Source organism: Salvelinus alpinus, chromosome 30, assembly GCF_045679555.1.
Source record: "Salvelinus alpinus chromosome 30, SLU_Salpinus.1, whole genome shotgun sequence".
NCBI classification, from domain to species: domain Eukaryota; kingdom Metazoa; phylum Chordata; class Actinopteri; order Salmoniformes; family Salmonidae; genus Salvelinus; species Salvelinus alpinus.
This window is the reverse complement of record NC_092115.1, coordinates 25,017,565-25,040,718: the sequence shown is the minus strand read 5'-3', so window position 1 is coordinate 25,040,718 and position 23,154 is coordinate 25,017,565. Positions and strand designations below refer to the sequence as shown.

The 23,154-nt window shown below is 40.9% G+C and overlaps 1 protein-coding gene across 11 annotated transcripts; it reads right to left on the bottom strand.

Annotated features, from left to right (window-relative positions):
* Window positions 1-497: 497 nt before the first annotated feature.
* Window positions 498-7,521, bottom strand: LOC139560498 (V-type proton ATPase 21 kDa proteolipid subunit c''). 11 transcript variants are annotated; one of them, XR_011671957.1, is made up of 11 exons: window positions 7,229-7,487; window positions 6,113-6,161; window positions 5,817-5,900; window positions 5,526-5,603; window positions 3,845-3,914; window positions 3,488-3,539; window positions 2,994-3,184; window positions 2,761-2,843; window positions 2,126-2,151; window positions 1,827-1,870; window positions 498-1,746 (listed from the first exon to the last, which is right to left on the bottom strand). XR_011671957.1 is itself a non-coding variant. In XM_071377335.1 (8 exons), exons 1-8 carry the CDS (start codon window positions 7,293-7,295, stop codon window positions 2,817-2,819), a joined length of 618 nt encoding a protein of 205 aa, XP_071233436.1. In that variant the 5' UTR covers window positions 7,296-7,521; the 3' UTR covers window positions 498-2,816. The 11 variants fall into 11 exon arrangements, 1 of the variants encoding a protein (XP_071233436.1); XR_011671953.1 differs by having other exon boundaries at window positions 2,126-2,843; window positions 7,229-7,521; XR_011671954.1 differs by having other exon boundaries at window positions 498-1,870.
* Between the last annotated feature and the right edge of the window lie 15,633 nt (window positions 7,522-23,154).

The window sequence follows — 23,154 nt, the reverse complement described above, 5'->3', positions numbered from 1 at the left end:
GAGGGAGTTTTAACTAGGTCCTATTATTGCATTGCACATCTCTAGCAGTCGGCAGTTAAAAGATAGGACAACAGTAAATGTAAATAATTACCTCACTTGTGAGGTACAACTTGATATTTCTAAAGTCAAGAAAAGTAATTGAATTAATATGCCAAATGTAGCTGCCCCCACTTTTTCAAATGTTGTAAATGAGCATTAAGGGAGAGGCATACGCTGTGATAGGTCCCCGGTAAATATAAATATACTTATCTAGCGCCATCTAGTGGGTAAAAATATCTACAGAGTTGGACTGGGACATAAATAATATAACAGAACCACACAAAAAAAAGAAACTACTTACTGTACAGCCAGAAATGGATTGGTCACCCCCCTCTCTAGGTGTCTTCCCTTAGGGAGTTTTTCCTGGCCACTAGGCCCCATTTCTGTAAAGCAATTTGTGACAACAGCTGATGTAGAAAGGGCTTTATAAAATACATTTGATTAATTTGATTGAACGATCAGGTTGGAATATTTTATTCTTTCAAGGACAATTATGAAGTAAAGAGGACCCACTTTTACATGTCAAAACAATGGATTCACCACATCAACATATTAAACACTCACTGAAGTATGATCTAGAAAACTTCCTTTACATTAGGAATGACACCACTACAGTAGGTGGCCAACCAAGGACATAGAGGGCCTCAATGTAAGCCATGTGCATTCATGGCCATCTCAAGAAGCATACTTTTAAACCAACAACAGTTGGACTTACAATCCAAATGTTATCCATTCAAGTTAAACCATTCAGCACTGAGGCTCTCCAAGACCAGGATGGCCAACCGAGTATTACACCAAAGGTCCATTTAGAAATGCTCAAAAGTAATGAACAAAGCTGAATCAATGTATGAAACCCACACCAAATACTATTTCAAATGATCTTTTTGGGCCTTTTGCCATAGGGACCAGCCAAACAATCTTTCATCTCCATGGATAAATGCCATTAACTTTTACATACATTTTTAATATAATAAATCAATACATACATGTACGGTTGGTGAGGACAGGATGGAACACTCAGTTGGAGACCCCCATAAGTATACAGTCATAAATGCATCCCAAATGGATCCCTATTTCTTATACTGCACTACTTTTGACCAGGGCCCAAAGGGCTCACTTGGGACAAACCCATGGTCACAGCAAGTTGGACATTATGAACATTAAATTGGAAGTCAGCTTATGACAGACTATAGGGTTATTTTTAATTTAAGGGCTCAAGCTAATTGTCTTATCAGTAACACCGTAACTCATTGGACAAAAAAAAAACTAAAGACAAACAAAATCACAACTAAGTAAAAGGCCAACTGGTCTGGGAAAGTTCTTATCGATGTTCTGCTCGAGTACCATCTCTCCAAAAGAGTATGCATATCAGCCCATTCACAGCAGTCGAAAGACAAGGAGCTTAGATCATTCAAGCTCAAAATTACCAAAAAAAACAGAAGGAACGCAGAAAATGCACACGCAGTGTTTCCCCTAAGATTTTTCAGCAGTGGTGGCAGAAGTAGTGGGTGGGGGTCTTCAGCAGCGGTGGAAGAGGTAGTGGGAGCAGGGTGTTGTCTTGGGGTATATATATCTACATTACAAAATCTCTACGGTGCGCCGCTGCTAAATGAATAAAGGGGAAACACTGACACGGAAAAAATGGTCTTGAGGAAAACATCTACATTTCACTCTCCACAGATGGATAGTTTACAGGGGATTACAGACCTGAGAAGGAGAAAACAGACATTATCTATGGTCACTTGAAATCAGATAATACTTATATTCATCAGCAACAGTTCACTCACCGTGGATAAAGACCACTTGCATCAGAATGGTAAACACCCCCATGCTTCAAAGAAACAGACATGTGCCCTTTATATATACTGTACACACAACAATTTACAATTCAAATGTTTAACCAATCAGGACTGAAGAGTGCCTACCAAAATGTTATGCATACATCAAAACAAAAGACTGAATAATGACAGCTGACCAATGTCAAACAACCAACAACAATTACTATTTCAGTGTAATATCTCCTTAGCGCACCCTTGTACCCACACATATTGATTCATTCTGTGTTACTACAGAAAAGGTTACTTACACCAGTCATGGGAAAATATACTGTAACTGAAACAAGTGGAAAAACATGGATTACATCAGTCATAAATATAATAATTTGCTTTGTTATACATTACGACTTTTGCATACAAACAGTTCAAACACATTTTTACAGGCATTCAACACAAATTACGACATTGCTGAAATGTTTCACTTCCATGTAATGAACAGAACAGCTCTTTACGGAACAGCAAGCATGTCCACCACCAGAGAAACCATATGCGTGTCAAACCAAACTTGGGTACCTTAGATGTTAAATAGTGGCATTCCATGATTTGATCACGGGTAACAAATCCTATACTGTACAGATGTTAATGAAATCAAATATATTTTGATAAAATGTCCCTACTACGAAGTACATTCCCTAAATGTCTAGTGGCCCTTTCAATTGTGATAGATTTGATACAAGATTAATTAATTATATATATATACCACTATACTATGAAGACCAATTGTATTCAAAAGGGACAGGGTTTTGTCTTAAACACCTGCAGTTTAATCTAACCATTTGGCTGCATTCCTTTAAGACAAAATGGTGCAAATATGTCACTCTTCAGCAAATTATGGTTAAAAACAATCAGACAAAAAACACATTTAAATAATTTACTATGTATTTACACAATCCATCTGCTTGTCCAGCCTTGTCTTCCATTGATCTTGTCATCTTGAATCTTCTAGTCACCCATTTTTACTTTCGACGTCTACAAGAAAAGACATTTGATCAAGTATATAATAATAAAACAGCAAACCTATACTTGGTTGATGCAATCAGCTACTGAATATGATAGAATATTATGCTATTCAACCAATCAGGGGGAGAAAGAAAACCATGTCAAAAGAATGTCAGTTACCTGCAAGATGGCCACAATCACTCCAAATAGCCCAATTGCACTGCCGAAGATTTCCACAATAAGGATTTTAACAAAGAGGCTGCCGTTCTGAGCATCTGCCAGGGCGGCCCCACTACCAACGATGCCAACACAGATGCCACAGAAGAGGTTGGAGAATCCCACAGTAAGACCAGCGCCAAACATGGAGTATCCTGTTAGGAGAGAACGCAACCACAAGAGCACAGCATTTCCTTCAGCTGTATTTTATCATTGCACTGTTTAACTAAGCCAATGGCAAGACGTGCCTACTTTACTTGTGCCTGCCTTTATCCTATTGGAATTTAAGGACTGGTTCCAATCAAAACCTCGCCTGAGCACCAGTGTGTTTGTGCTATCATGCCAACTCGTTGTCATGCCAAACAATGCTGTGATTTTCAATCTTAACAATGAAGTTGGCAAGAGCAGACAGATCTGGGACGAGGCTAAGCAACACCCACCAACCATTAATTTCTTACCTGCTTGGTAGTTCCTTGCCCCAATGGTCTCTGGTGTAGTGCCACTAAAGCTCTATAAAAAGAGATGTAAAGAAATAATTAAATTTGTGCTCTCTACTACTACAGTATCACACACCAGGGAGATTCAGAGCTCTACTCCAAGATGTCCTATGTAAAAGGCTACAATTAGGAGCCACAAGTTCAGTCCCAAATAGCACCTTATTCGATATATACAGTCGTGCACTGTCTGACATGGGACCATTGGGCTCTCGTCAAAAGTAGTACACTCGGGAATAGGGTGCCATTTGGAATGCAATCACCATAATCACTAGTGAAAATTTAAAAAGTGTACAAATGATAATCAAATCTCTTGCTTACCTCAGCCATGTTACTTATAACGATTGCCATGATGATCCCATAGATGGCTACGGCCTCACAGAAGATAATGCTTTGGATGGGAGGAGACAACCACAGCATTAAACACAGAAGTATATTGATCGGAAAGATGCAACCCCAATACAGTAGGCACATACAGATATACAAGTTTTATGCCTACACAGAAAGCATACAAGGCCTGTTTCTTAGATCCAGACATTGACTAAAAAGCATTTTCCATTGACCGTGCTTTTTAGTCCAGGACTAGGTTTAATCTGGGTCTGTGAAACCGGTTCACGACACAGATTCTACATTTTAGTCATTCAGCCGACGCTCTTATCCAGAGCGACTTACAGTTAATGCATTCATCTTAAAAGCCCAATGGAGCTGTTTTTATCCCAATATCAAATCATTTCTGGGTAACAATTAAGTACCTTACTGTGTAGGCTTGAGTGGTAGACCATATAGCAGGGTATTTGGAAATAGTGCCGGTATAGTTTTTCTATACCTTCAAAACCATTTATTCGAAGTCTTAATACATATGAATATTTGTGCCTAATTTTTAAGTAAATACCTGCAGTCAACTTGTTCAATATGTTAGGAGACAAAGAAGATTGTGTTCTTTATTTCACCTGTCACATCATTTTTCATTATGAAGTTTACCAGTAGTCCCCAGTCACGTGGTGTTTGTTTACAAGCACACAATGTCGAGAGACCCGTGTGTGTCACTCACTGTTGTGCAGCACATTCCAGGTGATCTAGTACAGTATAGAAATCACAACTAAATGTTTACCTGCTAGATATCTTAAAATATTTAGTTAACTGTCTAAAATGTGTTAAATGCTCCGCAGTTGTGCATTTGGTTTGCTAATTTAGTAGCTAGTTAAGCACTTAGCTACATGGCCATCTTCTTCCAAAATCAAACTTCGCTTGGTAAAAGCAGAGGATCCCCTCCTGGATCAAGAGCCTTATGGCCTAATATTTGTTTTGTAAATGCAGCAAACTGAGTAGCATTTTTGAGTTACTTGTTTAACTTTATGGGCTGGGATGTCTAAGCATTCTCTATGGGATTTTACTTGTAAGCATTGCTAACCTTCTCATTTCAAAAGCTCTGTAGGGTTTAAAAATCGCACCCTTGTGTTCAGTGCCAGTACTACCGAATATATCTTCAAGATGCACTATGCACAAATCTCTCTGCCATTTCCTGGTTGCCTAAATTCAAATAGTTCACAATTTCAGTTTGTGACAAAACAAGCAGTCATTGTTGTAGAGAATCATTGTACCACCTAAACCACTGAAATATATTTTCCTGAACCAAAAAAGTGTATATTCAGCTGTTTAAAGCTGGTGTACAAAACCAAAAGTAATAGATGCAAAAACAAAACTTCAGAACGGGAAGCACAGAAAAAGCACATATAGAACAGGTCTAGCCCTTCTTAGACTTGCTTAAAAAATATATAACTCACATTTCTATGTGAATTTGGTCAGGTCACCCAAAAAATTACATATTGTAGCTTTAAAACGGTCAAAAAGAGAGAAAAAATGCTTCTTAGCAAGTGCAAGTTCTCAAACAACATTTTTGATAGGACTGTCTTTAAGTGGTCTGAGTGGGGAGGGGGAAATAGAAAATTAGCTGTTATTGGGGGAGGGGGGGACTGGTTCCATTCTCTTTTTAATAGCCTACCTGACCAGATTCTTTGTTTTAATCCGTGGTGCTTTTACACCACCTCCTATGATGCTGGAACCTGTGATGTAAATGCCCCTGTAAAACAAGGACACAATTCAGTATAAACATGAACAGAATATGCCATACAAGAGGAGAAATATAGCCTACATGGAACGGGGAATAGGATGGGGACAAGACACTAGTTGCTCTTTCAATTTTCAAGTCTAATTTAACAACTTCTCTATTCCAAATTCAAAATGGGACAATCTCTTCTGAAGAAACACTCAGGGGGAAATGACGAGTACTCACCAAGCAGCTCCAACAACAGAGAGCGAGATGGCCAAGCCAATCCCAAGGTTCGCCCACATGAAAGGCGAGGTTTCTGTCAAAAACCTGTGGGAGGGAGAGAGCACAATTTCACCATGTAAATCAAACGTTCCATGCTCTAGTCTAGGCTAAGATTTCGGGGGGGGGGGGGGGACACCCGACTGTTTTCTGAAATGTTACCACCAGTAATCAGCACCAGGCTCAGAATATAAAACAGATGTATATTCATACGTCTATGATATGATGTTCTAAGACAAGGGATTGTGTGTCATACTAACCATGCCACATCGAAGCGGAATCCAAGGTCGAAGATCGTGTAGCAAATACCTGAAAAAGCACCAATCCAGGTTATGCATTGCAAAGTATGCAAACATTTTCATTTGTTTATGCATTTGTGTGTGTTGCAGTACAGTTCAGTAACAGTACACAAAGCCACAGAGCTGCAGAACAAAAATGTGTCAGAAATGATTAAGTGTCAGAAGATAAGTGTGATAGCTCACCCCCACATGACAAGTGTTTCAGTTCCCATTTTCCTTACTCTAGCAGCCAAGCAAGTGACCTAGATAACTATGTCAACTATAAATGATGTAACTAACAAAGTTTTCTATACTTAACAGTATGCTTTTAAAGTTTTAGTGCAGGGTAGCCTTATGCAGTCTAACATTAGCTAACTATCTGGCTCGTCTGATTAATCAGGCTGTACTACACAATTCATTTGGTGTACATACGGCCTGAAGTTAATGGCTACCAAATCGTGTAAATGTTCCTTACAAGTCAGAATGTCGAATAAAATGACTGTACATTTAAAATTTACTCTACCGGTTACGTTCATGTGGCTATTTTGTTTCAAATTTCGAGCAGTTGAAGGACACCCGGTAGAGTAAGTTGAAATGTAATTTTATTAAACATTCTTGCCTGTTAGGAACATTAACCCGACTTCGCATGCATTAGCGTCAGGCTGTCTATACACCAATGAATTGTGTATTACAGTCTCATTAATTAGACTACTGACTCTGCAGTGATATGCTAGCTAACTTGCTAACGTTACTTCTATACACGTTTAGTCGAATTCTTGCAAACGAATAGGTAGATAATCTACCTTTTGGACGACAGTGCCAAAGGTGCACAACATATAATTCAAGGAAGTTAGTTAGCTCTATTTGTCAGGCAGGCTAACTATTACCTAGCTAGCACATCACTGCAGACCCAGATTAGTTTACGCCGTTGCCGCTAGCTATCGCAACAGGCTTACGTTAGCTGGCAATCAGCACGGTCTGTGAAGCACGATACAGACATATACAATCAAATGAATGAAATGAATATATTTACAAATTGCATTATATATTTGCCATCATCATTACCCTAGCTAGCAAATGTAGCTAAAACGCTCTTACCGACGATGAGAATGGTACTCCAGAAGGCCAAAGTGACCCCGGTGTAAAGAATGGCGTGTCCGTTCATGATCACCCAAACCGCGATATTTTCCGGACTATCTCACTATGCTACCTTCAGTTTTGTCTTTACAATTGACGTCGAACGGCCTGAATAACCCCGAAATCCTTCAATTGAGGAAGGGAAATCTATCCATCAAAAGGGAAGGGATGCAGTCAGCTGATCGAGCTTGACTTGAGCATGTGACCGTGACAACAAACGTAATTCCACTTCCTTCTTCTTCGTGCCAGTTTCCGCGGGAGCTCCCAAGCACAGACGTAGGACCAGTTGTACATTTCAACTTTGTATTACTTTTTCATTCACAGGTCATAACGCAAAACCGACCTTAGACCAGCACTTGGGCAATCTACACACTGTAGGCTACGGTTATTTATTATCATAAAAAAAAAATGTAGGCTACGGTTATTCTCTTGTATTTTATTGTTGCGATTTTTTTCGCGCTTCTAAGAAAATGTAGTTCCGCAAGTAGAATAAACTGTACAGAGGCATTGTAGAAACATAAAATAGCATGTTGATCTCATGATGTAAGCTAAATTCCAAAATACAAACTTGAGTTCCTGGTTTGTCTTTCAACTTTCTCAAATGTAGAATTATTTCCCAGCAAATATGTTGGTATATACTATGGCTTCACCTTTTTCTCTCTGTTTCCAGTTAGCAAAGACTGTAAGGTGCCGATGTTTGTAATTCAGCTCCTTGCAGTGTTAGACAATGACCACATGATGGCGCTACATCACTGGTTAAATGTGCACATGACTGGTGACAAGACCCCAAAATTAAACGTTCTGTTCAGAAATGAAGAAGCCGCAAAAAGTGACGCATTATTATTTACACATTTCAAGTTCAGTTTGGAATCAGGAATATTGGCTATTTGAGCGATGGACCTATTATCTAGGCCTACGTAAAAATAAAAAATAAAAATTGTTCTTATCTTTCAATATCATATTTTAGTCATTTAGCAGACATTCCTATCCAGAGCGACTTACAGTAGTGAGCTCATACATTTTCATAATGGTCTCCCATGGGAATCTAACCTACAACTTGGTGTTGCAAGCACCATGCTCTACCAGCTGAGCTCACTGCGCGAGACAGATGTACAGGGACTGTCACTCCCAGAAAAACAAAAGTCAGACAAAGAAAGGGTAGTGTAGACCTACTTACAGAACACGCAGATCTTTTCACATTTCAACCTTTCAGGCAGATCATGCACAATTATTCAGGGGTTGTTGGAAATGTCAATAGTTTACACATTAAAAACTTTGTAATCCATCCACAAACACATTCATATTGCACTAAATATGAAGAAAATTAGTTTTTATGAATAAAGTGCCAATTTAAAGAATTCAGGGGAAATCAAGGCCATTACAAGGTGCCAATTAAGGTGCAATTGTTTCCTGGTGACTACTAACTAGTCTTGATCAGAGCCCTATCTTGGTGTAGTGCACTGTATGGAATAGGGTGCCATTTGGGACGTACACAGTATCTTCATCTACTGATCCGACAACTTGCACAGTACAGTGCATGCAGACTGATAAATCACTATATAGCCCAAACCAACACACCCTTCTGACGTCAAAACTAACGACCGGTATCTCTTCTTTCTTTTCTTTCCAAAACACTTGACCATGCTGTCTCTGACCAACTCTCGTTATCTCTCTCAGAATTATCTTCTTGACCCTACCCAGTCAGGCTTCAAGGCGGCTCACTCAACTGAGACCGCTCTCCTCTGTCACATAGGTTCTCCGCTCTGCCAAAGCTGCAGTGGCGATTTTAGCATGTAAATCTTTGTGAGGCAAAAAAAAAAAAAGTAAGATGCATGCCAGCAAAGCCACTACACAACACAACACTAAATACATTAATTGCACTATAACGGTGACAAACGGTTCCCACAAACTGTTGGGCCTACATAAAGCTGTCCCAACAGCAGTCCCAACATCTTACCACTGCTACACCTGGCTATCAACGGAGCCTTGTCTGGCAGCGAAACAGTTCATTCAGCCTCATTTACTGCCTTTAAAAAAAACATAGCTTATATGGCTGACGTGCTTAAACAAATGTGGTTTCTAATGACAATTAAGATGTACAAACTATGGCATAAGGGGACGACAAGCGGATAAGAGGCGATCCGTAATTTAAATTAAAACATTAATGAGCGAGCTAGGGCGGACGTAGTCAATAAAACTATTTGTTTAGCACTTTTGAAATGTACAGCGACAAAATTCAGAACATGGGCTGTTCTTACAGTGTTCTCCCTGTACACAAAGTCAGAACCGTTGGATAAATAAAGGGGGCATATAAGCAGACAATGAAAGCTATTAAAATGTAACAGCTCTCGTTGGTGGTATGAAGAGTGGACCAAGGCGCAGCGTGGTAAGTGTTCATGATTCCTTTTATTTCAAAAACACTCAAACAAAATAACAAACGTGAAAACGAAAGCGCACAGTTCTGTCAGGCAGAAACACTAAACAGAAAACAATATCCCACAACCTAATGGTGGGAGAAAGGGCATCCTAAGTATGATCCCCAATCAGAGACAACGATAGACAGCTGCCTCTGATTGGGAACCTCACTCAGCCAAAAACAAAGAAACAGAAAACATAGAATGCCCACCCAAATCACACCTAGACCTAACCAAATAGAGAAATAAAAAGGCTCTCTAAGGTCAGGGCGTGATATACAATATTCGATTATTACATTTCTCTAAAACAGGTTATAGGCTACTTATAGGCTACATGTGCACCACCAAGTCAGAACAGTAGGTGAAATTAAGAGGGGTAAATAGACCAAATTATTAGGGTGAGGCACATGGGCTACTAACATCTTACTTCACAACATACACTTAGTATTACTTTCTTAGCTACAATATACATATCTCCCTGGCATATTACATCATTTATGCAGCATCATACAATACATTTTTGGATTCACCTTGTGATGTGCTCACTTGAACAGGAAGGTGGCGCGGCGGTCCTTCGTGGGCACATTTTGCCATCAAAATCTGTTATTCTCTGGATTTATGGTGCTTTCTAAACAAGTGGGAACTTGGGAAAAAACAAGGTTGAATCATGATGACGTCATATGATCTTCAGGTCGTAGCTCTAGAAAGAGGCCAGATGAACAATTCTGAGTTGGATGACCGTTCAAAATGTATTTTCATTGTTGTCTTGAACTCACTGAAGTCAAGTTTTCGCAGTTCCAAGTTAACAATTGTTTTGAGCGCGACACAAATCATGCTTCATTGACAGCATAGCCAATGTTGAATGTTTATAATTTTAAACTTGGAAAAGAGCCCCTTAATCCCAGATTTGGGACAACACAGCCACCCTACTGAAGAGCAGGCTCGTGATTGCTTTGCAATGCTTGTAGTTAGCCAATATTACTGATTCCTTCAAAACCACTCATTTTTGAATTTGCGATTTCCAACTTGTTGTGTAATGTTTATGTCCAATGGCCAATGAGCACCGATACGTTTTATCTATAATTTCTCTTCATTATTTCTCTTCATATGACAAGGGTTAAAAATTATTTGCCAGTAGATTGTCGACTTGATTCATGATGATGACTGCTAGCTAAGATTTAGAAATTATGATGTTGACATCAGTCCAAATAAAGCTACTGTACATATAACGTGATTTGACGTCATTTTATCTGTGGCCAATGACCTTGAGCCTTCTTGGGTGGGCACTTCTAATGTAACTCTATGGCAGCACCCATGGGCCTAGAATTTCTTAACATAGTGTCCCCATGAGTGACAGAACACTGACCCAATCACGGCGCAACGCTCTGTATTTTCTGCTGGCTTGCCCCACCACCACAGAAAGCACTGAGCTAGGCTGAAACACCTGTATTTTGGAGCTGCCTTACTCAAGAAAACAAAAAAGAAACCATGTTTGTATGCGGCTTTATTAACTCAATGATATATAGATTTTTTTACATTGTTCGCAAACTGATATGTGACACGTATTAATGCCAAAATAACATGCAAACAGGCAAGCCCCCCAAAAACATACATTATATATATATTATATATTTTTTATTTATTTTTTGCTAAAAATGTGGGGCTCAAAACAGGTGGGGCTCTACCCCACCTGCCCTGAATGACGGGTCGCCACTGCAAAGCTGACTCTCCTCTGTTCTCATCCTCCTAGATCTATCTGCTGCCTTTGACACCGTGAAGCATCAGATCCTCCTCTCATCTCTGGTTCTAAACACTCCTGGATTGCATCCTACCTGGCAGGTCGCTCCTACCAGGTGGCGTGGAGAGAATCTGTGTCTGTACTACGTGCTCTCACTACTGGCGTCCCCCCAGGGCTCTGTTCTAGATCCTCTCCTCTTCTCTTTACACCAAGTCACTTGGCTCCATCATATCCTCACATGGTCTCTTCTGTCATTGCTATGAGGATGACATTGAACTACTCTTCTCCTTCTGCCCTTCTGACACCCAGGTGGGGACACGCATCTCTGCGTGCCTGGCAGACATCAGCTTGGATGTCAGCCCACCACCTCAAGCTCAACTTCAACAAAATAGAGCTGCTCTTCCTCCCAGGAAAGGCCTGCCAGCTGCAAGTCCTCTACTGTTGTCAATGTGTGCAGAGGGTCCCTGGTTCAAGCCCAGGCTGGGGCGAGGAGAACGACGGAAGATTAGCATTAAAATTGCAGATAGATTGTGGCATCATTTCCAATCCCCCATATATATATTTTTGTAAACATACTGTGCCTTTGGAAAATATTCAGACCCCTTGACCTTTTCCACATTTTGTTAGGTTACAGGCTTATTCTAAAATATATTAAATATTTTTTGTTCCTCATCAATCTACACGCAATACCCCATAATGACGAAGCAAAAACAGTGGTTTGTTAATTTATTAAATATAAAAAACATAAATATTAGATTTACATAACTTTACTCAGTACTTTGTTGAAGCACCTTTGGCAATGATTACAGCCTCAAGTCTTCTTGGGTATGACGGTACAAGCATGGCACACCTGTATTTAGGGAGTTTCTCTCATTCTTCTCTGCAGATCCTCTCAAGCTCTGTCAGGTTGGATGGGGAGCATCGCTGCACAGCTATTTTCAGGTCTTTCCAGAGATGTTTGATCGGGTTCAAATCCGGGCTCTGGCTGGGCCACTCAAGGACATTCAGAGACATGTCCCGAAGTCACTTCTGCATTGTCTTGGCTGTGTGCTTATGGTCGTTGTCCTGTTGGAAGGTGAACCTTTGTCCCAGTCTGAGGTCCTGAGCGCTCTGGAGCAGGTTTTCATCAGGGATCTCTCTGTACTTTGCTCTGTTCATCTTTCCCTTGATCCTGACTAGTCTCCCAGTCACTGCCGCTGAAAAACATCCCCACAGCATGATGCTGCCACCACCATGCTTCACCGTAGGGATGACCGTAGGGATCACCCAGGTTTCCTCCAGACGTGATGCTTCGCATTCAGGCCAAATAGTTATTGGTTTCATCAGACCAGAGAATCTTGTTTCTGATGGTCTGAGAGTCCTTTAGGTGCCCTTCTCCCCCGATTGCTCAGTTTGGCCGGGCGGCCAGCTCTAGGAAGATTCTTGGTGGTTCAATTTAAGAAGGATGGAGGCCACAGTGTTATTGGGGACCTTCAATGCTGCAGACATTATTTGGTACCCTTCCCCAGATCTGTGCCTCGACACAATCCCGCCTCAGGGCTCTACGGACAATTACTTCTACCTCATGGTTTGGTTTTTGCTCTGACATGCACTGTCAATTGTGGGACCTTATATAGGCAGGTGTGTGCCTTTCCAAATCATGTCCAATCAATTGAATTTACCACATGTAAATTCACCCAACTTATTGTGGGAAGCTTGTGGAAGGCTACCAGAAATGTTTGAGCCAAGTTAAACAATTTAAAGGCAATGCTACCAAATACTAATTGAGTGTATGTAAACTTCTGACCTACTGGAATTGTGATACAGTGAATTATAAGTGAAATAATCTGTCTGTAAACAATTGTTGGGAAAATTACTTCTGTCATGCACAAAGTACATGTCCTAACTGACTTGCCAAAACTATAGTTTGTTAACAAGAAATTTGTGGAGCGGTTGAAAAAGGAGTTTTAATGACTCCCACCTAAGTGTATGTAAACTTTCGACTTCAACTGTATGTACAGTTGAATTCGGAAGTTTACATACACCATAGCCAAATACATTTAAACTCTGTTTTTCACAATTCCTGACATTTAATCCTAGTAAAAATTCCCTGTCTAAGGTCAGTTAGAATCACCACTTTATTTTAAAAATGTGAAATGTCAGAATAATATTAGAGAGAATAATGTATTTAAGCTTTTATTTCTTTCATCACATTCCCAGTGGGTCAGAAGTTTACATACACTCAATTAGTATTTGGTAGCATTGCCATTAAATTGTTTTACTTGGGTCAAACATTTCAGGTAGCCTTCCACAAGCTTCCCACAATAAGTTGGGTGAATTTTGGCCCATTCCTCCTGACAGAGCTGGTGCAACTGAGTCAGGTTTGTAGGCCTACTTGCTCTCACACACTTTTTCAGTTCTGCCAACAAACGTTCTATAGGATTGAGGTCAGGGTTTTGTGATGGCCACTCCAATACTTTGACTTTGTTGTCCTTAAGCCATTTTGCCACAACTTTGGAAGTCTGCTTGGGGTCATTGTCCATTTGGAAGACCCATTTGCGGCCAAGCTATAACTTCCTGACGGATGTCATGAGATGTTGCTTCAATATATCCACATACTGTTCCATCCTCATGATGCCATCTTTTTGGGGAATTGCACCAGTCCCTCCTGCAGCAAAGCACCCCCACAACATGATGCTGACACCCCCGTGCTTCACGGTTGGGATGGTTTTTTTCGGCTTGCAAGCCTTCCCCTTTTTCCCCCAAACATAACAGTGGTCATTATGGCCGAACAGTTCTATTTTTGTTTCATCAAACCAGAGAACATTTCTCCAAAAAGTACGACCTTTGTCCCCATGTGCAGTTGCAAACCGTAGTCTGTCTTTTTTATGGCGTTTTTGGAGCAGTGGCTTCTTCCTTGCTGAGCAGCATTTCAGGTTATGTCGATATAGAACTCGTTTTACTGTTGATATATATATACTTTTGTACCTGTTTCCACCAGCATCTTCACAAGGTCCTTTGCTGTTGTTCTGGGATTGATTTGCACTTATCACACCAAAGTACGCTCATCTCTAGGAGACAGAACGCGTCTCCTTCCTGAGCGGTATGATGGCTGCGTGGTCCCATGGTGTTTATACTTGCGTACTATTGCTTGTACAGATGAATGTGGTACCTTCAGGCGTTTGGAAATTTCTCCCAAGGATGAACCAGACTTGTGGAGGTCTACGATTTTTTTTTCTGAGGTCTTGCTTATTTCTTTTGATTTTCCCATGATGTCAAGCAAAGATGCACTGAGCTTGAAGGTAGGCCTTGAAATACATCCACAGGTACACCTCCAATTGACTCAAATGATGTCAATTAGCCTATCAGAAGCTTCTAAAGCCATGACATAATTTTCTGGAATTTTCCATGCTGTTTAAAGGCACAGTCAACTTAGTGTATGTAAACTTCTGACCCACTGGAATTGTGATACAGTGAATTATAAGTGACATAATCTGTAAACAATTGTTGGAAAAATTACTTGTGTCATGCACAAAGTAGATATCCTATCTGACTTGCCAAAACTATAGTTTGTTAACAAGAAATTTGTGGAGTGGTTGAAAAACAAGTTTTAATGACTCCAACCTAAGTGTTGTCAGGTTTTGGCCAAGACTGTTCGGGTTTTGGTCACTAGATGTCCCCATTGCACCTTTTTTGTACCTTTTGTTTTTCTTGCTCTAATTATTGTTTGCACCTGTAGGTCATTCCCTTGTTAGTATTTAAACCCTGTGTGTTCCTCAGTTCCTTGCTCAGTGTTTGTAAGTTAGCACCCAGCCCCAGCCCAAGCCTTGCTTTATACAGTTATTTCTCTTGTTGGATTTTCCAGAGGTTCTCTGGTTTAGTTCTTGTGTATTATTTGAGTAGTCTTTTGAGGTTTGTTTTTCCCTGCTGTTTTTTACCACTTTGTGGAGTTTCTTTTGTATTTTGGAGGATTTCCATTTTGTGCCTTTTGGCTTTATTTTTGGACATTGTGGATTTAGTTTCTTTGCCTGAAGATTTTGTTCTTTAATTAAACCACCATCTCTAGTACTGCTGTGTCTGCCTCTTCTTCTGGGTTCTGACGATTATTAGTGACTGTTTCTCGCACCGGGTCCTGACAAGTGTATGTAAACTTCCGACTTCAACTGTAAATAAGGTATTTCTGTTTTATAGTTTTAATACATTTGAAAACATTTCTAAAAACCTGTTTACACTTTGTCATGATGGGGTATTGTGTGTAGATTGATGAGGGAAACAAATAATTCAATCCATTTTAGAATAAGGCTGTAACGTAACAAAATGTGGAAAAAGGGAAGTGGTCTGAATACTTTCTGAATGCACTGTACATACAATACTGTTACACTTGCCTACGGAGCAGCAAGGAGAACTGAATCTCCTTACCTTCAGGCTATGCTCAACCCCTCATCCCAACCCGGGCACTCCATTCCACCACCTCTGGTCTCTTGGCCCTCCCACCCCTACGGGAGGGCATCTCCTACTCAGCCCAGTCAAAGCTCTTCTCAGAGGAGTTCCGTCAGAGGAGTTCCGTCTGAAACCCTACCTCTTTGAAGAGTATCTTAAATAACTCACGGCTCCCCCGACGATGGTAACTTTGAATGATTAGGTGCAAAGTAGGCATAGACATTTTCTGCCCTTTAATATAACCAGCTAGTTGATTGAAAACCTGTTCCTTACAACAATGGCTAAGAAAAGACTTACGGTGGGAGAAGTCAAATGAGACATTTAGAAGTGCCATTGCTAGAAAAATAAGCATTTCACTGCACCTGTGATAACATCCCCAAGCAAGAGGGCACGTGTGGAGAGTGGGGAGAGGTTCACAGATATGGATGTTGACTTGTTGAAATCCATCAATGAAAGGCTTGCCAAACTTGATATCTTGGATATACTACGAGAGGACATCAATGCATTATGTACCAGTCTAGAATTCAGCCAATGTCAGATTGATGATCTAAGCACTGTAGACTCTATTCATGGTAAGGTGGAGGTGGTGCAAAGAGAGAACAACTTAAAGAAACCTTGCTTGATGTACAGTGTCAATCAATGCGGGACAATCTAATTATTTCAGGGATACCGGAGAATGACAACAGCAGAAGCTGAGAGGGCACTGTCCGAGACTTTATGTCAATTCAACTGAAACTGCCCACAGATGTCGTGCATTATGTCACTTTAGAGTATATAGAATGGGTAAGGCCTCTGGGAATAGGCCACAGGCTATTATTGCATGTTCTGAACATTTTAAGCAAAAAGAAATGGTGAAGAGCAGGGGCAGAGAACTCAGAAACACTGATTTTGGAATGAATGATCACTTCTCTATGGACATCAATGAAAGGAGAAAGAACTCTGTATTCGATCATGAAGAGAAAAGCATTGCCTGAATTAACGAGTCTCCTTGGTGATGGATAAACTTTACACCAATGGGCAACTCTAGAGTAACTCCCTGGCTATTTTAATCCAACTGTATCGGGACTCTAGAGTAACTCCCTGGCTATTTTAATCCAACTGTATCGGGACTCTAGAGTAACTCCCTGGCTATTTTAATTCAATGTTCAAATCTGAGTTTGTGTGTTGTAGTGTATCATGACAACTTCAACTATAACAAAGGCATGATCTATTGATCTTTACTGGACAAGGAAAGGGTTGCATATAGCTCATGTTAATGTACTATGTAGCTTTCTTAACAAAATACATTAGGTTTTTAATAACTTGGTCAACATAAATAATATTCATATTTTAGCTTTGACCAAAACGCATTTGGATGACTCTGTAAATGATGGGCAAATAAACATTAATGGATATAGTCTACTTAGAAGGGATAGGAATAGGAATGGTGGGGGTGTAGCACTGTACATTCAGAATCATATACCTTTTAAGAGGAGGGATGACCTTACTTCTTATTGCTGAGATCCCGCTAACGGGATCGATATGACAACAGCCAGTAAAAGTGCAGGGCGCCAAATTTTGTAAACATATCCAAAGTCACGAAGCGCGTTCACTAGGAGAAGACGAAATGTCAAAACTTACGTTACAGTCCGTTGAAACATGTCAAACGATGTATAGAATCGATCTTTAGGATGTTTTTATCATAATTCTTCAATAATGTTCCAACCGGAGAATTCCTTTGTCTTCAGAAATGTGATGGAACGCGAGCTACCTCTCACGTGAACGAGCGTTGCGACCCTGTGGCACTCTGCCAGACCACTGACTCGAAGAGCCCTTATGAGCCACTCCTTTACAGTAGAAGCCTCAAACAAGTTTCTAAAGACTGTTGACATCTAGTGGAAGCCTTAGGAAGTGCAACATGACCAATATCTCACTGTATCTTCAATAGGGAATGAGTTGAAAAACGACCAACCTCAGATTTCCCACTTCCTGGTTGGATTTTTTCTCAGGTTTTTGCCTGCCATATGAGTTCTGTTATACTCACAGACATCATTCAAACAGTTTTAGAAACTTCAGAGTGTTTTCTATCCAAATATACTAATGACATGCATATATTAGCAACTGGGACTGAGTAGCAGGCCATTTACTCTGGGCACCTCTGGGCACCTTATTCATCCAAGCTACTCAATACTGCCCCCAGCCATATGAAGTTAATGTATGTCAATTAGAGGCAATATGGGCTGTACATCTGCCTCACCAGGCACACATTTTGGTAGGATGTGTGTATAGACCTCCTCGCTCTAAAGTGTCCTATCTGGATGACTTATGCACTGGGTTTGACCAGGCCACAGATAGTAACAGAGATGTATTTATATTGGGTGATTTTAATATAAATAGGAAGGATCATAATAATTAAAATGTAACTAAATTAATGAGATATGCCAAGAACTGTGGTTTGAAACAAATGGTTAATGAAATTACTAGATCATCAACTAAGTTGGGTCACTGTTCAGACACATGCATTGATCTGTGAGATGGCACCGGAGCAGAAGGCAGATGTTTTACGTGCCGCCAACCGGTTGTGTTTTTTAGTTTGTTTATCTGTGTTGTTTGTAACTTATTTTTTTACTAATTTTGTACATAATGTTGCCGCTACCGTCTCTTATGACCGAAAATAACTTCTAGACATCAGGACTGCGATCAACACAATCTAGCAGAATCATTTTTCTTCTTTCACGACTCTGACGAGCCTGTATTCCTGTACTCCCTGTTCACTCATGACTGCACAGCCAGGCACGACTCCAACGCCATCATTCAATTTGCCGATGACACAACAGTGGTAGGCCTGATCACCGACAACAACGAGACAGCCTATAGGAAGGAGGTCAGAGACCTAGCCGTGGGGTGCCAGGACAACAACCTCTCCCTCAACGTGATCAAGACAAAGGAGATGATTGTGGACTACAGGAAAAAGAGGAGCAAGCACGCTCCCATTCTCATTGATAGGGCTGTAGTGGAGCAGGTTGAGAGCTTCAAGTTCCTTGGTGTCCACATCACCAACAAACTAGAATGGTCCAAACACACCAAGACAGTCGTGAAAAATGCACGACAAAACCTATTCCCCCTCAGGAGACTGAAAATATTTGGTATTGGTCCTCAGATCCTCAAAAGGTTCTACAGCTGCACCATCGAGTGCATCCTGACTGGTTGCATCACTGCCTGGTATGGCAACTGCTCGGTCTCAGACCGCAAGGCACTACAGAGGGTATTGCGAACGGCCCAGTACATCACAGGGGCCAAGCTTCCTGCCATCCAGGACCTCTATACCAGGCGGTGTCAGAGGAAGGCCATAAAGTTTGTCGAAGACTCCAGCCACTCTAGTCATAGACTGTTCTCTCTGCCGGGTGTGGGTGTACTATTTTTTCATTTTAGTAGAGCATTTGATTTAGTGGATCATGAAATCATTTTGACAAAATGATTGCATTATGGGTTTAAGGATGCATCATTGAATTGGGAAACAGTCATATTTAACTGACAGGAAACAGTCCACCTATATCAATTGGTCGTTTTCTTCCCCTCATGCTTTAAACTGTGGAATACCGCAGGGCAGCTGCTTTGGGCCACTTCTTTACTTAATATATACCAACGACCTTCCTTATGCCTTATCTGAAACTCAAGCTACTATATTTTCAGATGATACTACAATGTATACAGCAAGACAATGGGTTCAACGGGTACAGCAAGCTCTACAAGTAGATCTGGGAAATATCAGGGATTGGGTTTGCCGGAACAAACTTGTTTTGAACACCAAGAAAACCATGGTCTGTTCCACCAGGAAAAGGCCAACACAGCATGGGATGCAATTAAGTATGGGGGGAGTACGAATTGAGGAAGTGGTAGAAACCAAACCACTAGGGGTGTAGCTAGACAACTGCTTATCATGGTTGTCTCAAATAAGTAATCTATGTAAAAAAAAATGTTACTGCATGCATGATCAGAAGGATAGCTAAATAATAAAAATTCCAGTAAAAATTCTTAAGTAAACAACCCAAGCATTAATTGAGAGTCAGGTGAACTACTGTTCTGTGGTCTGGAGAAATGCATCAGCAAGTGAATATAGGAGGCTGCAGATTGCACAGAACAAAGCAGCAAGGATTGTTTTAAAGTGGAGATATGGTTATTCTGTTGTAGTCATGCTCAATGCTCTTGGTTGGTCTTCAATCTACAAGATTATTGGAAAAAAACATGCTTATTTAATTTCCCCATGTACACCATTTAAAACGGCCAACCTCTATTCACAACAGTTGGTAAGAGACAGACATTCAGTAAATGGGGGCGGCAAGTAGCCTAGTGGTTAGAGGATTTGGCCAGTAATCGAAAGGTCGCTGAATTGAATTCCCGAGCTGACAAGGTAAAAATCTGTCGTTCTGCCCCTGAACAAGGCAGTTATTAACCCACTGTTCCCCGGTAGGGCGTCATTGTAAATAAGAATTTGTTCTTAACTGACTTGCCTAGTTAAATAAAGGTTCAATTAAAAAATTATAAATACATAAATAAATACTAGGAATAGATTGTCCACCATCTATGTGTTATCCAGACAGAAAAGAGAAATAGGCAAAAGAACATTTCCATTTAGAGCAATAAAGAAATGGAATAACTTATCTGAGCAAACCAGGAAACTTTCAATATATAAATTCAAACAATATTTTAGAATCATTTAAATTAAATAAATTGGAAGGTTGTGCGGGACTATCTATCTTTTCAGACTGTTTTTTATCTGGTCAATATGTCAGTGTACTGTGTCTGTTTGTAACAGTTTACTTAAAAAAAAATATATTTAACCTTTATTTAACCAGGTAGGCTAGTTGAGAACAAGTTCTCATTTACAACTGCGACCTGGCCAAGATAAAGCATAGCAGTGTGAACAGACAACAACACAGAGTTACACATGGAGTAAACAATAAACAAGTCAATAACACAGTAGGGGGGGAAAAATAGTCTATATACATTATGTGCAAAAGGCATGAGGTAGGCAATAAATAGGCCATAGGAGCGAATAATTACAATTTAGCAGATTAACACTGGAGTGATAAATCATCAGATGATCATGTGCAAGTAGAGATACTGGTGTGCAAAAGAACAGAAAAGTAAATAAATAAAAACAGTAAGGGGATGAGGTAGGTACATTGGGTGGGCTGTTTACAGATGGACTATGTACAGCTGCAGCGATCGGTTAGCTGCTCAGATAGCGGATGTTTAAAGTTGGTGAGGGAAATAAAAGTCTCCAACTTCAGCGATTTTTGCAATTCGTTCCAGTCACAGGCAGCAGAGAACTGGAAGGAAAGGCAGTGTGTTATATGTGAAAATGTGATAGTATTATACATTTTATTTGAATGTTTAAGGATTCTTGGAAGATAAGCAACCTACAAAGCATTACATGGGCTTGCTCCTACCTATCTCTCCGATTTGGTCCTACCGTACATACCTACACGTACGCTACGGTCACAAGAGGCAGGCCTCCTTACTGTCCCTAGAATTTCTAAGCAAACAGCTGGAGGCAGGGCTTGCTCCTATAGAGCTCAACTTTTATGGAATGGTCTGCCTATCCATGTGAGAGATGCAGACTCGGTCTCAACCTTTAAGTCTTTATTGAAGACTCATCACTTCAGTAGGTCCTATGATTGAGTGTAGACTGGCCCAGGAGTGTGAAGGTGAACGGAAAGGCACTGGAGCAACGAACCGCCCTTGCTGTCTCTGCCTGGCTGGTTCCCCTCTCTCCACTGGGATTCTCTGCCTCACACCCTATTACAGGGGCTGAGAAACTGGCTTACTGGGCCACTTGAGTGGGTTGAGTCACTGACGTGATCTTCCTGTCCGGGTTGGCGTCCCCCTCCTTGGGTTCATGCCGTGGGGAAGATCTCCGTGGGCTATACTCGGCCTTGTCTCAGGATAGTAAGTTGGTGGTTGAAGATATCCCTCTAGTGGTGTGGGGTCTGTGCTTTGGCAAAGTGGGTGGGGTTATATCCTGCCTGTTTGTGTAACGGATGTGAAATGGCTAGCTAGTTAGCGGGTACGCGCTAGTAGCATTTCAATCAGTTACGTCACTTGCTCTGAAACCAATATGTAGTGTTGCCCCTTGCTCTGCAAGAGCCGCGGCTTTTGTGGAGCGATGGGTAACGACGCTTCGTGGGTGTCAGTTGTCGATGTGTGCAGAGGGTCCCTGGTTCGCGCCCGGGTCGGGGCGAGGGGACGTACTAAAGTTATACTGTTACATTTGGCCCTGTCCGGGGGTATCATTGGACGGGGCCACAGTGTCTCCCGACCCCTCCTGTCTCAGCCTCAAGTATTTATGCTGCAATAGTTTGTGTCGGGGGGCTAGGGTCAGTCTGTTATATCTGGAGTATTTCTCCTGTCTTATCCGGTGTATTGTGTGAATTTAAGTATGCTCTCTCTAATTCTCTCTTTTTTTGCTCTCTCTCACTCTCTCTCAGAGGACCTGAGCCCTAGGACCATGCCTCAGGACTACCTGGCCTGATGACTCCTTGCTGTCCCCAGTCCACCTGGTCGTGCTGCTGCTCTAGTTTCAACTGTTCTGCCTGCAGCTATGGAACCCTGACCTTTTCACCGGACATGCTACCTTGTCCCAGACCTGCTGTTTTCAACTCTCTAGTGTCAGCAGGAGCGGAAGAGATACTATGAATGATCGGCTATGAAATGCCAACTGACATTTACTCCTGAGGTGACCTGACCTGTTACACCCTCTACAACCACTGTGATTATTATTATTATTTGACCCTGCTGGTCATTTATGAACATTTGAACATCTTGGCCATGTTCTGTTATAATCTCCACCCGGCACAGCCAGAAGAGGACTGGCCACCCCTCATAGCCTGGTTCCTCTCTAGGTTTCTTCCTAGGTTCCGGCCTTTCTAGGGAGTTTTTCCTTGCCACCGTGCTTCTACACCTGCATTGCTTGCTGTTTGGGGTTTTGGGCTGGGTTTCTGTACAGCACTTTGTGACATCAGCTGATGTAGAAGGGCTTCATAAATAAATTTGATTGATTGATCACCTCAAGGAGACTAAAATATGTTTTATATGTATACATATATATACACTACCGGTCAAACGTTTTAGAACGCCTATTCATTCAAGGGCTTTTCTTTATTTTTTACTATTTTCTACATTGTAGAATAATAGTGGAAATCAAAACTATGAATGAACACATATGGAATCATGTAGTAACCAAAAAGGTGTTAAACAAATCAAAACATATTTTATATTTGAGATTCTTCAAAGTAGCTGCCTTGATGACAGCTTTGCACACTTTTGGCATTCTC

Coding starts and splice junctions, on each gene's coding strand:
- LOC139560498 (XM_071377335.1), bottom strand. CDS start 7,295: ATGAACGGACACGCCATTCTTTACACCGGGGTCACTTTGGCCTTCTGG. Junction 6,162..7,228: donor GAGTACCATTCTCATCGTCG/GTAAGAGCGTTT, acceptor GTGCTTTTTCAG/GTATTTGCTACACGATCTTC. Junction 2,844..2,993: donor TGATTGTGGCCATCTTGCAG/GTAACTGACATT, acceptor CTTTTCTTGTAG/ACGTCGAAAGTAAAAATGGG.